General features: G+C 40.4%; 1 protein-coding gene across 21 annotated transcripts in view; it reads right to left on the minus strand.

The window, feature by feature from the left end:
• The window catches only part of LOC109872857 (disks large homolog 2-like), a 306,188-nt gene that overhangs the window by 43,213 nt on the left and 249,437 nt on the right, over window positions 1–13,538 (minus strand). For 16 of the 21 annotated variants that reach the window (XR_004206033.1, XR_004206034.1, XM_031808343.1 and 13 more), the window contains 5 exons: window positions 11,995–12,119; window positions 4,689–4,858; window positions 4,172–4,308; window positions 3,266–3,410; window positions 2,464–2,635 (listed from right to left, as the gene is read on the minus strand). Coding sequence is in view for 19 of the 21 variants with exons in the window: in XM_031808343.1 (XP_031664203.1) it covers window positions 2,464–2,635; window positions 3,266–3,410; window positions 4,172–4,308; window positions 4,689–4,858; window positions 11,995–12,119 (749 nt within the window). In the remaining 2 variants the exon portion in view is untranslated. The remainder of the gene's footprint in view (window positions 1–2,463; window positions 2,636–3,265; window positions 3,411–4,171; window positions 4,309–4,688; window positions 4,859–11,994; window positions 12,120–13,538) is intronic. The other 5 variants (XM_031808345.1, XM_031808357.1, XM_031808353.1 and 2 more) reach the window with 1 other exon arrangement.

The raw sequence follows: 13,538 nt of genomic DNA on the forward strand, positions 1-13,538 counted from the left end.
GAAGACCGAAAGAAACTGCAAACAGAATTAGATTTTACTTGGTTTTATGAATTAGAATTACGAACACCAATAGCTTTATATTTACAATATAGTTTGTTGGCATTTGGCATAAAAACTAAATGAAGAACAAAAATCATGCACGTGTTTTTGTGTTTGACAAAACAAACAGTTGGACGCATGCTACAGAGGATGACACAAAGTGTTTGGTCAGGGTGAATTGCTGGACTTGAAAAACAGAAATAAACCTTACAAAAGAGACTACAAGAGGAACCACCACTTAATGCATTTATAAAATGCCAAAGTCCTAATTGCTAAAGGTTCCTGGTTGATATGGATCAATAATGTAGCACCTTACATTTAACTAATGTAACGAGTGAGTGATTGATCAAATTAGTAACGATTTGTGTGCAGTATGTGTCCATTATGTGTGCATTTCTGTGCTATTTATTTTCTAAAACACTTGCATGTGCATTACTTTAAGACTGTTTGTGTGTGTGTGTCTGTATGTGTGTTTCTGTGTGTGTGTGTGTGTGTGTGTGTGTGTGTGTGTGTGTGTGTGTGTGTGTGTGTGTGTGTGTGTGTGTGTGTGTGTGTGTGTGTGTGATGCTCCGTTGGTTGTAGGGCAGCATTAGCCATGCTTATCTCCTGCAGATTAAATCAGTGTGGTTGGATGTAAGCCTGCCTGCTCAGTGGCCCACTTTCTATCTCTCCCAGTACTATACCCCCACCCCTCCCCCTACTACCCCCACTATGTCGCATGGCCCAGACTCGTGATGCCTCTACTTGGCCACAGCTCTGAGCACGCTGCAGTACAGCAAAGACCCAGATATCTCTCCTCTCCTCCTGCACTCTCTAGCTCACTTCTCTGAGCTTTTTTTGATGAAACCCAATCAGATCCCAGCTCCCAGCTAGCTGCCTCTTGTAGAAACATTAAGAATGAGCTTACTTTTTCCATCAGGACAGTATGAAGAGGGACTTAATTTTCATTCTTCAATAATGCAATAGAGCAACACGTCTTGACTTTGATCAACCAATGGTGTGTTGGATACCACCCACATATGTTTTCTTGACACCCCCATTATCATATTGGAGCAAGAAATACAAAAATAAATTAATGAAGTCAATATAAATGAATAAAATTAATAAGGGCTAATAATTATTTATCTATTTATGTGTGCATTCATTCATCCATGTATTTATTTATCTATTTATGTGTGAATGTATTTATTTATTCATGTATTTATCTATTTACGTCTGCATTTATTTATGGCAGGTTTGGTTCTCTATAAACTAGCAGGGTTGGGGTCAATTTGAATTGAAGTTAGTCAATTCAGGAAGTAAACTGCAATTCCTATTCAATAATTGAAAAAATAAAAAAAATCGAATCACTTCCTGAATTGACTGACTTCAATTCAAATTGACCCCAACCCTGTTAACTAGTGGGGCCACCCTCTGAATTAAAGTCCAGTGTGCTTTCTATCTCAAACCATCTATTAAATTCTCAACTGTATGAATCTTTGAACTAGAACACAATACTACAATATTTTTTTATTTTACAGATGCAAAACTGTGCAGATTAAAACATATATTGAAATGATTTGGCACTATAGTATTTATGCATTCTGTTTAATTTATCAAACATATCAAGAAGACAAATTCGATTGATGTGGTACAGTAGGAAGTTACTAAATTAACTTGCAGTTGTCTTAGTTCGTCTTGTAGTGATCAAGACTGTCTTTCTGTTCTAGAACGCTGATGACAGGTTTGAAACATATTTTCTCCATAAGGACTGCTAAGTCATTTTGTGTTGCCCTGAATTTGCCTGGGCATTGAGCCACTCAACACGCAGCCTGGATGTCGCTTGGAGTAACACGTCTGCCATGCGTCAGGGACAAAATGCAGATCCATACAGTGGCCGGCAGGAGAATACGACATCACCACAAGCCTCATCACTATATTACTCCAGCATAACACTCCACTTCTCTCCTTTAGTAGAAACTTTAGTGGAAAATCTATTAACTGTTACCCAGAAATGATTTGATATTAAGATAAAAACACTTCCATTGGACCGTTAAATTGAATAAATGATTCAGATCCGTAATAGTCTGGCCCATTTTCACATACATTATATTATTAGATTCAAAGAGCAAGCTTAAAAACCTACAGCAAGGTGGAAAAGGTGCACACACTGACCATGCCACCCTTCAGCATATCTTCACGTGTCTCTACAAAGTAGCGCCAGATTAAAAACAGTGCAACAAGACAACACAGTTGAACAACAGGACTCCCAAGTGCAAAACACAGAGCACAGGATGAAAACAGCAGGGACTAAGGAAGTGGGAAGGGAGGTTGGGGCAGGAGGACAAATCCCCAAAGCAATCATGTTTCCATAGAACATGGGGTGGGGTGACAGAGGCTCTACCTTTAATACTACTGCCGTCTGGTAGGAAGGGATGTAATTACCGTAAGAAGGAAAAACCATCCAACCTGTTAATGTCCTCTTCCCCGAGTAAGTGTTTTTGGAGGGGGGAGTACCTTCCAGGAGAGATGGGAATGGGGGGAAGACTGCACTTGTACTCCAGAGTGCCGTTGTTGCCCCCGGAAGAGATATGATTTTCCATTGCTGGAGAGAATGCTGGAAAGAAAACAGTTGTGTACATTGCTCGTCAGACTTCAGCATTCAGTTATTGACTACACGTATCAATCAACCAATCACTTAATCAAATATATATAATTTAGAGGCTCACACAATGTTGGAACATTGGCATAATACATTATCTAAAAACACAACAGAAATATGACTAAATCCAATGCTTTGGCATTCAAATGTACATGACACTATGCACAATGCACTCAAAAACAATCACTACACACATCACATTCAAATTGAGGCTCTATCTAAACTCAGAGATGATACTAAAGAGTTGAACAAACATGCTGCATCAGAGTGAAACAAAACATTCATTTGCAAAGTGAAAGATTACTGCCCTGATCTAGAACAGTAGAGGTTACTCATACAGGTTTCATCTGTCATTTAAGTGTTGGTCTCTTGTACACTATTCGGACTCCAAACTAAAATTGTCTCTCTACAGGTGGGGGACTAGGGTAAAAGTTGCCACTAGGCGGTGATCTTGGGTCAGTTTTGCACTGCCCCCCACTTAAGGTCAGGATGGGGGAAGGGGAAGCTGAACCTAGATCTGCTGCTGGTGGAAACTTCACGCCGGAGCACGGGTGGGTAGAGCGGTGAAAAAGAGGTGAAACTCACAGTGCGTGATATCAGGTGGCCCATAGGGATCTGATAAGTAAACACTGGTGGGCTTGCCCACCTTCAGGTACACAACGTCAGAAGTGTTCTTCAGTATGGCTACAGCCTCCTCGTGGGAGACCTCTTCCAGAGTGTAGTTGTTCACCTGTTGGGGTGGAGAGAGCATGGAGAAAATCACAGGCATTGCGTAAGACGGTTAAACCTCGTGTTCCACTCCTCACATGCCAGACCGACATCATGCTACTTGGTGCTGCCAAATGCAGATTACAATGGCTATGGTCCCCCGGAGCTGGAGGCAGCAGGAAGGTAGCTAGTTGAATTAACCTGCAGTTAAGCAACTCACTCTTCTGAAAAAGGGTGTGTTGCAACAACATAATACCTTTGTGTATTACTGTGGAAGAATTATACTGTATAACAACCTTCATAACACATTTATTCAACATCCTTCATAAGGATTTTTAAAATAAAAGTCTCATTAAATAACTTTACAAATATATATATCTATTACACAACATAAATGTATATTTTATTGTATACAACCTTCTGAAACACTATTCACTCCTCCGTTGTACAATGTTGGCAGGTAGCCTAGCGGTTAGGAGTGTTGGGCCAGTAACCAAAATCACTGCTTCGAATCCCCGGCCCAACTAGGTGAAAAATCTGTCAATGTGTCCCTGAGCAAGGCACTTAATCCTAGTTGCTTTGGATAGGAGCGTCTGCTAAATGGCTAAAATATAAATAAATAAATCACTATTCTATTTTGAAAACCCTTATGAATGATGTTGAATACATGTGTTATGAAGGTTGTTATGCAGTACAACGCTTTCACAGTACAGTATGTTAGTGGTCCACCTATGTGGGATAAGGACATGGCAGTGCAGGGATAGTGAAGCTGCAGTAACTTACCATAAGCAGCCGGTCTCCAACCTGCAAGCGCTGGTCCTTCTGTGCTGCACCTCCATCTATGATCTTAGTGACAAAGATGCTGTTGTCCCCCGGGATGTGCTGATTGCCCACCCCTCCTGCGATGCTGAAGCCCAGCCCTGATGAGAAATAGGATGGAGGTTGAAAAATAATGTGTTGTGGCCCAGGGTGGTTTAGTGGTCTAGGCTGCTGCCTCCAGATCACAAGCACAAGCCACTTGTATCAGCAAGGTACGCTTTACAGACAACTGTAGCGCTAGAAAGTAGATTTGAAGCGTAAGAAGATGGTTCAGCAAAGAGAACCTTGTGTTTTTGCTGCTTCACTGATGTGCCGCTTCTGTGGCCAGTGTAGCATGTTAAATTGATTTCAGTGGGTTTGTCTCAATTCCTGCCAACAGAAGTGGGTACAAAACCCCCAATGATAAAATACTGAACAAAACAAAGAATATTGGATGTGCTTGGTTATAGATAGACAAACAAAGGAAAGGGAGTTTAGTAACCTTTTGGTCCTTTGATGAGTTTGATTTCAATGACAGTTTCCAGCATGGGTCTCCTCCGGCGAACGTACAGCCTGACGATAGAGCCAGCCACCTTCAGGGCCTCCACTGCCTTACTGTGGGACACCTCAGACACGTCGGCATCATTCACCCGCAGGATGCAGTCATTCACTCTGCAAGGAAGGAAGAGGATGGGAACATGAGTGCAAACCTAGGAAACAATATTTGTGTGTGAGCGTGCGTGTGTGAGTGTGTGTGGCAGGGGGCCCCTGCTGCAGTGTTAGCCTTTGACCCAGTGAAGAGAGGCCACAAATATCCATGTCCCCGCGTTTAAGGCCAGAACTCTCCTGAGGCGCATTGTAAGGGACCAGCTGGGATCCTATGCACACACACACACACACACACACACACACACACACACACACACACACACACACACTCAAGCGGAGCGAGAGATTCTGCCTATTCACACATGTATAATAGCTGTGTTTTTATCCTCAGCATGAAGCCTTGGTCAGCAGTGAGTTTTGTTAGTTTGCAGAAAGTACACTATATGCATTTCCAGTACAATGCCCAAAGTTGAATGTCTGATTATTATACAGCTGTTCAACTACTGAACAGTTGGGGTGTATTCATTAGCACACACCCCAGCAAAGAAAAACGTTTGCACCATATGCTTCATAAAAAGGTATTCATTCTGAACTAAAAATATAATTGGCCGTGTCCAAAACATGTCTTTCCTACTGCTTACTAAAACTACAGGTAACTGCCAAAATAAAGGAAGCACTTAAGTAAATGAGAGTTCTGGCAGCTCTGTTATGGTGTGGGGTGCATTTTCATGGCATGGTCAAGTTCCACTCAACCCCTTAGAAGACAAGGTGAACACCAATAAATGCACAATAAATGTCATTCTGAGGGTTGTCATTCAATAAATGTCATTCTGAGGGATCACCTCCAACCTATGGTGAATAATTTCTATCCTGATGGGAGTGGGCTCATCCAGGATGCCCTCTTCCACAGGGCACGAGTGGTCACTGAAAGGTTTGATGAGCATGAAAATTACATAAACCATATGCCATGGCCGTCTCAGTCACCAGATCTCAACCCAAATGAACATTGATGGGAGATTCTGGAGCGGCGCCTGAGACAGCGATTTCCACCACCATCAACAAAACACCAAATTATGGAATTTATCGTGGAAGAATTGTGTCGTATCCCTCCAATAGAGGAGTTGTAAAGAAAACAGAGTTGTAAAGAAAACGCCATCTCTCAGACTGGCTAATAAAAAGAAAAGATTAACATGGGCAAAATAACAGACACTGGACAGACGAACTCTACCTAGAAGGTCAGAATCCTGGATTCTCTTCACTGTTGACGTTGAGACTGGTGTTTTGCGGGTACTATTTAATGAAGCTGCCAGTTGAGGAGTTGTGAGGTGTTTGTTTCTCAAACTAGACACTAATGTACTTGTGCTCTTGCTCAGTTGTGCACCGGGGCCTTCCACTCCTCTTTCTATTCTGGTTAGAGCCAGTTTGCCCTGTTCTGTGAAGGGAGTAGTACACCGCGTTGTACGAGATCTTCAGTTTCTTGGCAATGAATAACTTTCATTTCTCAGAAGAAGAATAGACTGACGAATTTCAGAAGAAAGTTTTTTGTTTCTGGCCATTATGAGCCTATAATCGAGCCCACAAATGCTGATGTTCCAGATACTCAACTAGTCTAAATAAGGCCAGTTTTATTGCTTCTTTAATCAGAACAACAGTTTTCAGCTGTGCTAACATAATTAAATAGGGGTTTTCTAATGATCAATTAGCCTTTTAAAATGATAAACTTGGATTAGCTAACACAATGTGCCATTGGAACACAGGAGTGATGGTTTCTGATAATGGGCCTCTGTACGCCTATGTAGATATTCCATGAAAAAATATGCTGTTTCCAGCTACAATAGTCATTTACAACATTAACAATGTCTACACTGTATTTCTGATCAATTTGATGTTATTTTAATGGACAATTTTTTAAAATTTTCTTTCAAAAAGAAGGACATTTCTAAGTGACCCCAAACTTTTGAACGGTACTGTATATATAATTTATAAGTCCAAAAATGGATGTAGCAACTACAGATTGCCCCTTTTAGTCTATCAAACGTGTGCGAGTTTGAGTATGTGTCCATTAAACCTATGGATTTTTTTTATCACCATGAAGTAGATTGAGCAATAAAAGCCACACTTTTATTCCATAGGTTGGGATCAGCACTATGCAGCTGTTGCAAGAGCGCATTTTTCACTGGCTGTCCACTGGTTAGAAAAACTATGACTGATAGGTAGATTCAACTTCTTGAATTCAACCATTATTGGTTTCAAATAGATATTTAGATTTGTGAACAGCCATCCACAACAACCACAATCCGTGAGGCGCAAATAGCTAAATGAGAGAACAGCAGTGTGATTCACATCAATGCACTATGTAGATATCAATAATAAGTGATATCCGTATCGCCATAGACTACACCACTGCTGTCATCCTTACCTCCAAGCGTTTATTCAAGTTGGATAATCTTTGTATGTCGACAGCAGTCACACCATTGGAAGACATAGCTTGGGCTGTAGCCTACAAAAGCCTATTCTTGCTCCTTTCCCGCGATCCATCAAACCCATTTGGTGTGTCATTATAGTGGTCTCTGACTTGTAGTCAGACTCGTTCAGGTGGAACAAACTTAAACTTGCTCCTTTCCCGGGATCCATCAAACCCATTTGGTGTGTCATTATAGTGGTCTCTGACTTGTAGTCCGACTCGTTCAGGTGGAACAAACTTAAACTTGCGCCTTTTTTCAATGCTGCTTTGAATGTCATTGAGAAAACAGAGAAGTGTCAAAGATTTTTTATCGCAAACATCCTTTCTGAATTTCAAAGTAATCATCTAGTTTTTCAAAAGTATCTGTAATTTGATTACAATATTTTTGCTGGTAACGGATTACAGTTACTGTTTTTTTGTAATCCCTTACATCAAATCAAATTTTATTGGTCACATACACATGGTTAGCAGATGTTAATTTGAGTGTAGCGAAATGCTTGTGCTTCTAGTTCCAACAGTGCAGTAATATCTAACAAGTAATCTAACAATTCCCCAACAACTACCTAATACACACAAATCTAAAGGGGTGAATGAAAATATGTACATATAAGTATATGGATGGGCGATGGCCGAGGGGCATAGGCAAGGTGCAGTAGATGGTATAAAATACCGTATATACATGTGATATGAGTAATGTAAGATATATATAAACATTATTAAAGTGGCATTATTTAAAGTGGCATTTAAAGTGACTAGTGATCCATTTATTAAAATGTCCAGTAATTGCCCCCCCCCCCTCCCCCTCCCCTAACACATCCATTGATTGTCAGCTAGAGGTTGCTAAAGTTAACTGGAGTTTGTAGCGGCTGGTTAAAGAAAACGGAAGCATGGATGATAGTTTATCTTGGCCCATAGACTACTTTCAGGTTGCGGAATCATCGAACATCAAGTTGTAAAATCCTGAACTTCCCTTTTAGTTTCTTTTACCTTGCGAACGAAGTGGTGCTCTAAGCATCTCAAAAGTCTTACGTTTTGTAGAGTGCTCCCAGAGAAAAGCTTTTGAGTATTTCCTATTTACATTCAGCTACAACGTAAGAGCAACAATGTGCTTAGAATAAGTAATGTTATGCTACATTCCCCGGACTGTGCAGTGAATAAATTACCACAAGAGGAGAAGTGTGCCTTGACTATAATACTTAAACAGTGTCAAAACCCATTGTGTCTTTGAGACGGTAGGCCTTTCCCACTAATGCATTAGTCTCTGTGCACATCTTAGAAAACAAAACATTCATTGGACACGCCAGTGTGATTTATCCAAAGCTGAGCAGAGCTCCCCAAAGTCAGGCAAGGGTAAAACAGAGAGAGCATGTAATTGCTTCTCTAAGTGACATTTCTCTCTTGACTCACACGGAATCTAGAACTGATTATTTACCCACCACCTCTTAAAGAAGACCTTCGTTTGGCTCTGCATTCAAGTAGGCTCAAATTACTTCTACAAGGAGTAATACTGTTATAGCATATAGTCTGCCATAGTACCACATGTGAGATTTATATTGGGGTGTTAGGGAATAAATGCAATCCAATGAAGCGTTAACGTTAACCCAAATGACTAACATGACGAACAGAGACAATGTGAATGGTAGATTTATGGAACAAAGGGTCAAAGAACAGCTCTCAAAGTAAGATAACATTTGGGGGAAAATCTGAAAACGAACCCTTTCAGCCTATCCATTACGTGATAGAGCCTTCAAAACATAGCATATACAGTTGAAGTCGGATGTTTACATACACCTTAGCCAAATACGTTTAAACTCAGATTTTCACAATTCCGGACATTTAATCCTCGTAAAAATTCCCTGTTTTCGGTCAGTTAGGATCACCATTTTACTTTAAGAATGTAAAATGTCAGAATAATAGTAGAGAGAATAATTTATTTCAGCTTTTATTTCTTTCATCACATTCCCAGTGGGTCAGAAGTTTACATACACTCAATTAGTATTTGATAGCATTGCCTTTAAATTGTTTAACTTGGGTCAAACGTTTTGTGTAGCCTTCCACAAGCTTCCCACAATACGTTGGGTGAATTTTGGCCCATTCCTCCTGACAGAGCTGGTGTAACTGAGTCAGGTTTGTAGGCCTCCTTGCTCGCAAACCCATTTCAGTTTTGCCCACATATTTTCTACATGATTGAGGTCAGGGCTTTGTGATGGCCACTCCAATCCCTTGACTTTGTTGTCCTTAAGCCAATTTGCCACAACTTTGGAAGTATGCTTGGGGTCATTGTCCATTTGGAAGACCCATTTGTGACCAAGCTTTAACTTCCTGACTGATGTTTTGAGATGTTGCTAACAATATATCCACATAATTTTCCCTTCCTCATGACGCCATTTATTTCGTGAAGTGAACCAGTCCCTCCTGCAGCAAAGCACCCCCACAACATGATGCTGCCACCCACGTGCTTCACGGTTGAGATGGTCATTATGGCCAAATAGTTCTATTTTTGTTTCATCAGACCAAAGGACATTTCTCCAAAATGTACGATCTTTGTCCCCATGTGCAGTTGTAGTCTGGCTTTTTATGGCGGTTTTGGAGCCGTGGCTCCTTCCTTGCTGAGCGGCCTTTCAGGTTATGTCGATATAGGACTCGTTTTACTGTGGATAGAGATACTTTAGTATCTGTTTCCTCCAGCATCTTCACAGGGTCCTTTGCTGTTGTTCTGGGATTGATTTGCACTTTTCGCACCAACGTATGTTCATCTCTAGGAGACAGAACGCGTCTCCTTCCTGAGCGGTATGACGGCTGCGTGGTCCCATGGTGTTTATACTTGCGTACTATTGTTTGTACAGATGAACGTGGTATCTTCAGGCATTTGGAAATTTCTCCCAAGGATGAACCAGACTTGTGGAGGTCTACGATTTATTTTCTGAGGTCTTGGCTGATTTCTTTTGATTTCCAGTGATGTCAAGCAAAGAGGCACTGAGTTTGAAGGGTGGCATTGAAATACATCCACAGGTACACCTACAATTGACTCAAATGATGTCAATTAGCCTATCAGAAGCTTCTAAAGCCATGACATCATTTTCTGGAATTTTCCTGTTGTTTAAAGGCACAGTCAACTTAGTGTATGTAAACTTCTGACCCACTGGAATTGTGATACAGTGAATTATAAGTGAAATAATCTGTCTGTAAACAATTGTTGGAAAAATTACTTGTGTCATGCACAAAGTAGATGTCCTAACTGACTTGCCAAAACTATAGTGTGTTAACAAGAAATTTGTTGAGTGGTTTAAAAACAAGTTTAAATGACTCCAACCTAAGTGTATGTAAACTTCCGCCTTCAACTGTATACAGTGCCTTCAGATAGTATTCCCACCCCTTGACTTGTTACACAGTTTTTTGTGTTACAGACAGAATTAAATTGAGACATTTTGCCACTGGCCTACACACAATACCTCATAAGGTCAAAGTGGAATAATGTTTTTCAAAATGTTTACAAATGAATTCAATTTGAGTATTCAATCCCTTTGTTATGGCAAGCTTAAATAAGTTCAGGAGTAATAACATGATTTTTGATACAATTATCTGATTCAACAACAAAGACCAGGGAGGTTTTCCAATGTCTTGCAAAGAAAAGTTAGTATTGGTAGATGGGTAAAAAAAGCAGACATTGAATATCCCTTTGAGCATGATGATGATATTAATTACACTTTTAATGGTGTATCAATATACCCAGTCACTACAAATATACAGGTGTCCTTCCTAACTCAGTTGCTCAGGGATTTCACCATGAGGCGAATGGTGACTTTAAAAGAGTTGCAGAGTTTAATGCTGTGATACAACAACATTGTAGTTACTCCACAATATTAACCTGGCAGAGTGAGAGTGGAAAAAAAGGACCATGTACAGAATTCAAAAACATGCATCCTGTCTGCAACAAAGCACTAAAGCAATACTGCAAAAAAATGTGGCAAAGCAATTCACTTTTTGTCCTGAATGCAATGTGTAACGTTTACTGACTAACACTCCATAATTTCAAGCATAGTGGTGACCGTATCATGTTATGAGTATGCTTGTAATCATTAAGGACTGGGGAGTTTTTTAAGATAAAAAAGTAAACCAAAGAACAGTCAACATCCTAGATGAAAACCTTTTTTAAATAATAAATGGTCAAAACTGTTAGAGACTTACCCAGGAAGACTCACAGCTGTAATCGCTGCCAAGGCTGATTCTAACATGCATTGACTCAGGGGTGTGAATACTTATGTAAATGAGATATTTCTGTATTTAAGGTAAAGGTAAAGGTAAAAAAAAAAAAAAGGCTGTAACACAACAAAATGTGGAATATATCAAGGGGTATGAATACTTTCTGAAGGCACTTAGATCAAATGATGGGTGAGAGTCCACAAGCCACCCATAGGCTCCCGAGTCGCGAAGCGGTCTAAGGCACTGGATCTAGGTGCTAGAGGTGTCACTACAGACCCTGGTTCGTTCCCGGGCTGTGTCACAACTGGCCGTGATCGGGGATCCCAAAGGGTGGCGCACAATTGGCCCAGCATCGTCCGGGGTAGGCCGTCATTGTAAAATAAGAATTTGTTCTGAACTGACTTGCGTAGTTAAATAAAGGTTAAATAAAAATAAAAGTTCAAATTCATTCTGACAGCAAAATGCTCTTGTATAATTGCTCTCTCAATGTCTTGAGTGTTCATTTGTAAAGGGCTCAATCCATAGCACTCACCTTAACCGGCTATCCTCTGCTGCCGCGCCACCAGGGATAATCTTGGTGATGAAGATCCCTGGGTCATCACCGATATGGGGGTTATCTGTTCCTCCAGCGATGCTGAAACCCAACCCTGAGTTCCCCTAAAGAGCATGAAGAACAATTAATAAAACATCTACCAGTACTTTTACACTTCTATTCCTTTATAATGTTAAACTGTATCCTAGCCTAAATTACATACAAAATAAAAATAGAATTTCTGTTTTGCTGGTATTCTTCAATCTGCTGCCACGTGAACAGCAACAGCAGAGAAGTTTAGCCTCATGCTTGTGTATCAGGAAGTCAGCCTGACACTGCTGTTTACATTGTGCATCACTGACTCTACCTTTAAAATAATTTGACAATTTAGCAATTCTCTTGTAGGTGCATGTTTTACCCAGAATTCCACATTCTGTTTAATTTGCATTATGCACGCCCCCAACTTACTGAAAACGAATTGAACAAACAATTTCTAGTACTAGAAATATGTTCGAAAACATACTTTTATAGCAAAAAAATTATAATTCCTAAATAAACCACTTGAAAGTGAAATAAACATAACACAAGTCAATATTTAATTTTTAGTTTGAAAAAAGTAAATTGACAAAAAATGTTTTACTTAATTTTCGGGTTCACAGGATTCACTTTTTCTTTTAGATTTGTATGACTTCATAACAAGTAAACACAATACAGAGGCTGAGGCAGAAAATGCATAATTCTCGAATGCCAACAACCCAGCTCCATCGGTTTTATGAGCCAAATCCCCCTTGACACTTACAAAATGAATGTGGACGCTTTGATTAAATTGCTAACTGATGGGAGTAGGGGCATCTCTTGACTAAATATCCACTGACCCTGCAGGCTGAGCTGCGGGCATGGTGAATACAATGGCCACTGATCTCCCTCAGGGGAAGCTTCCCTCTCCATAAATACAAACAGAACTCAATCAGGCTGAGATGAGATGGAAGTGATGATAGCTAGCTCACTCAAGTGCACTCATAATCACAGCCCATTGGCTAGCTAGGGCAATGGAAGTGGAGAGCATAGATACAGGGTCCTGTGGCGTGAAGCCTGAATAGCACAGACATAGCATTAGCATTAGCCCCAAAGCCACTGTTTGTGTCTGCTTTTGCCCCTGAGGGTGAGCTGTGCAGTTTGCACCAAAGGCTCAAGGCTCCGCTTTTGGATGACTTTTCCCTTCCTTTGACTGATCTGACCTTTCCCTATTGTAATGCATTGTTTAGTAGGGTCATGAGGATTCTTTTCCAGTAGTCAAAATGTCTTTGACAGCCAAGCTAATCCTCTTATCACCATTGAGCCTTGAGGATGCTCTCCCTGGCTGTTCTCATGCAAATGCTATGTCCCAATTAAGGGCTGGTCTGCTCAAAACACCCACAGGACTTTGATGTTTGTGTTATTGAGCTTGTCTGGCTGAGATCAATTTGCTTCAGTGGAAAGTAAAACAAGTTCCTGTTTTAGTTTGGATAACGGAATAACAAATTATGACGGCATTCCCATTTTAA

This window comes from Oncorhynchus kisutch, linkage group LG28, assembly GCF_002021735.2.
Source record: "Oncorhynchus kisutch isolate 150728-3 linkage group LG28, Okis_V2, whole genome shotgun sequence".
In the NCBI taxonomy this organism is placed as follows: Eukaryota; Metazoa; Chordata; class Actinopteri; order Salmoniformes; family Salmonidae; genus Oncorhynchus; species Oncorhynchus kisutch.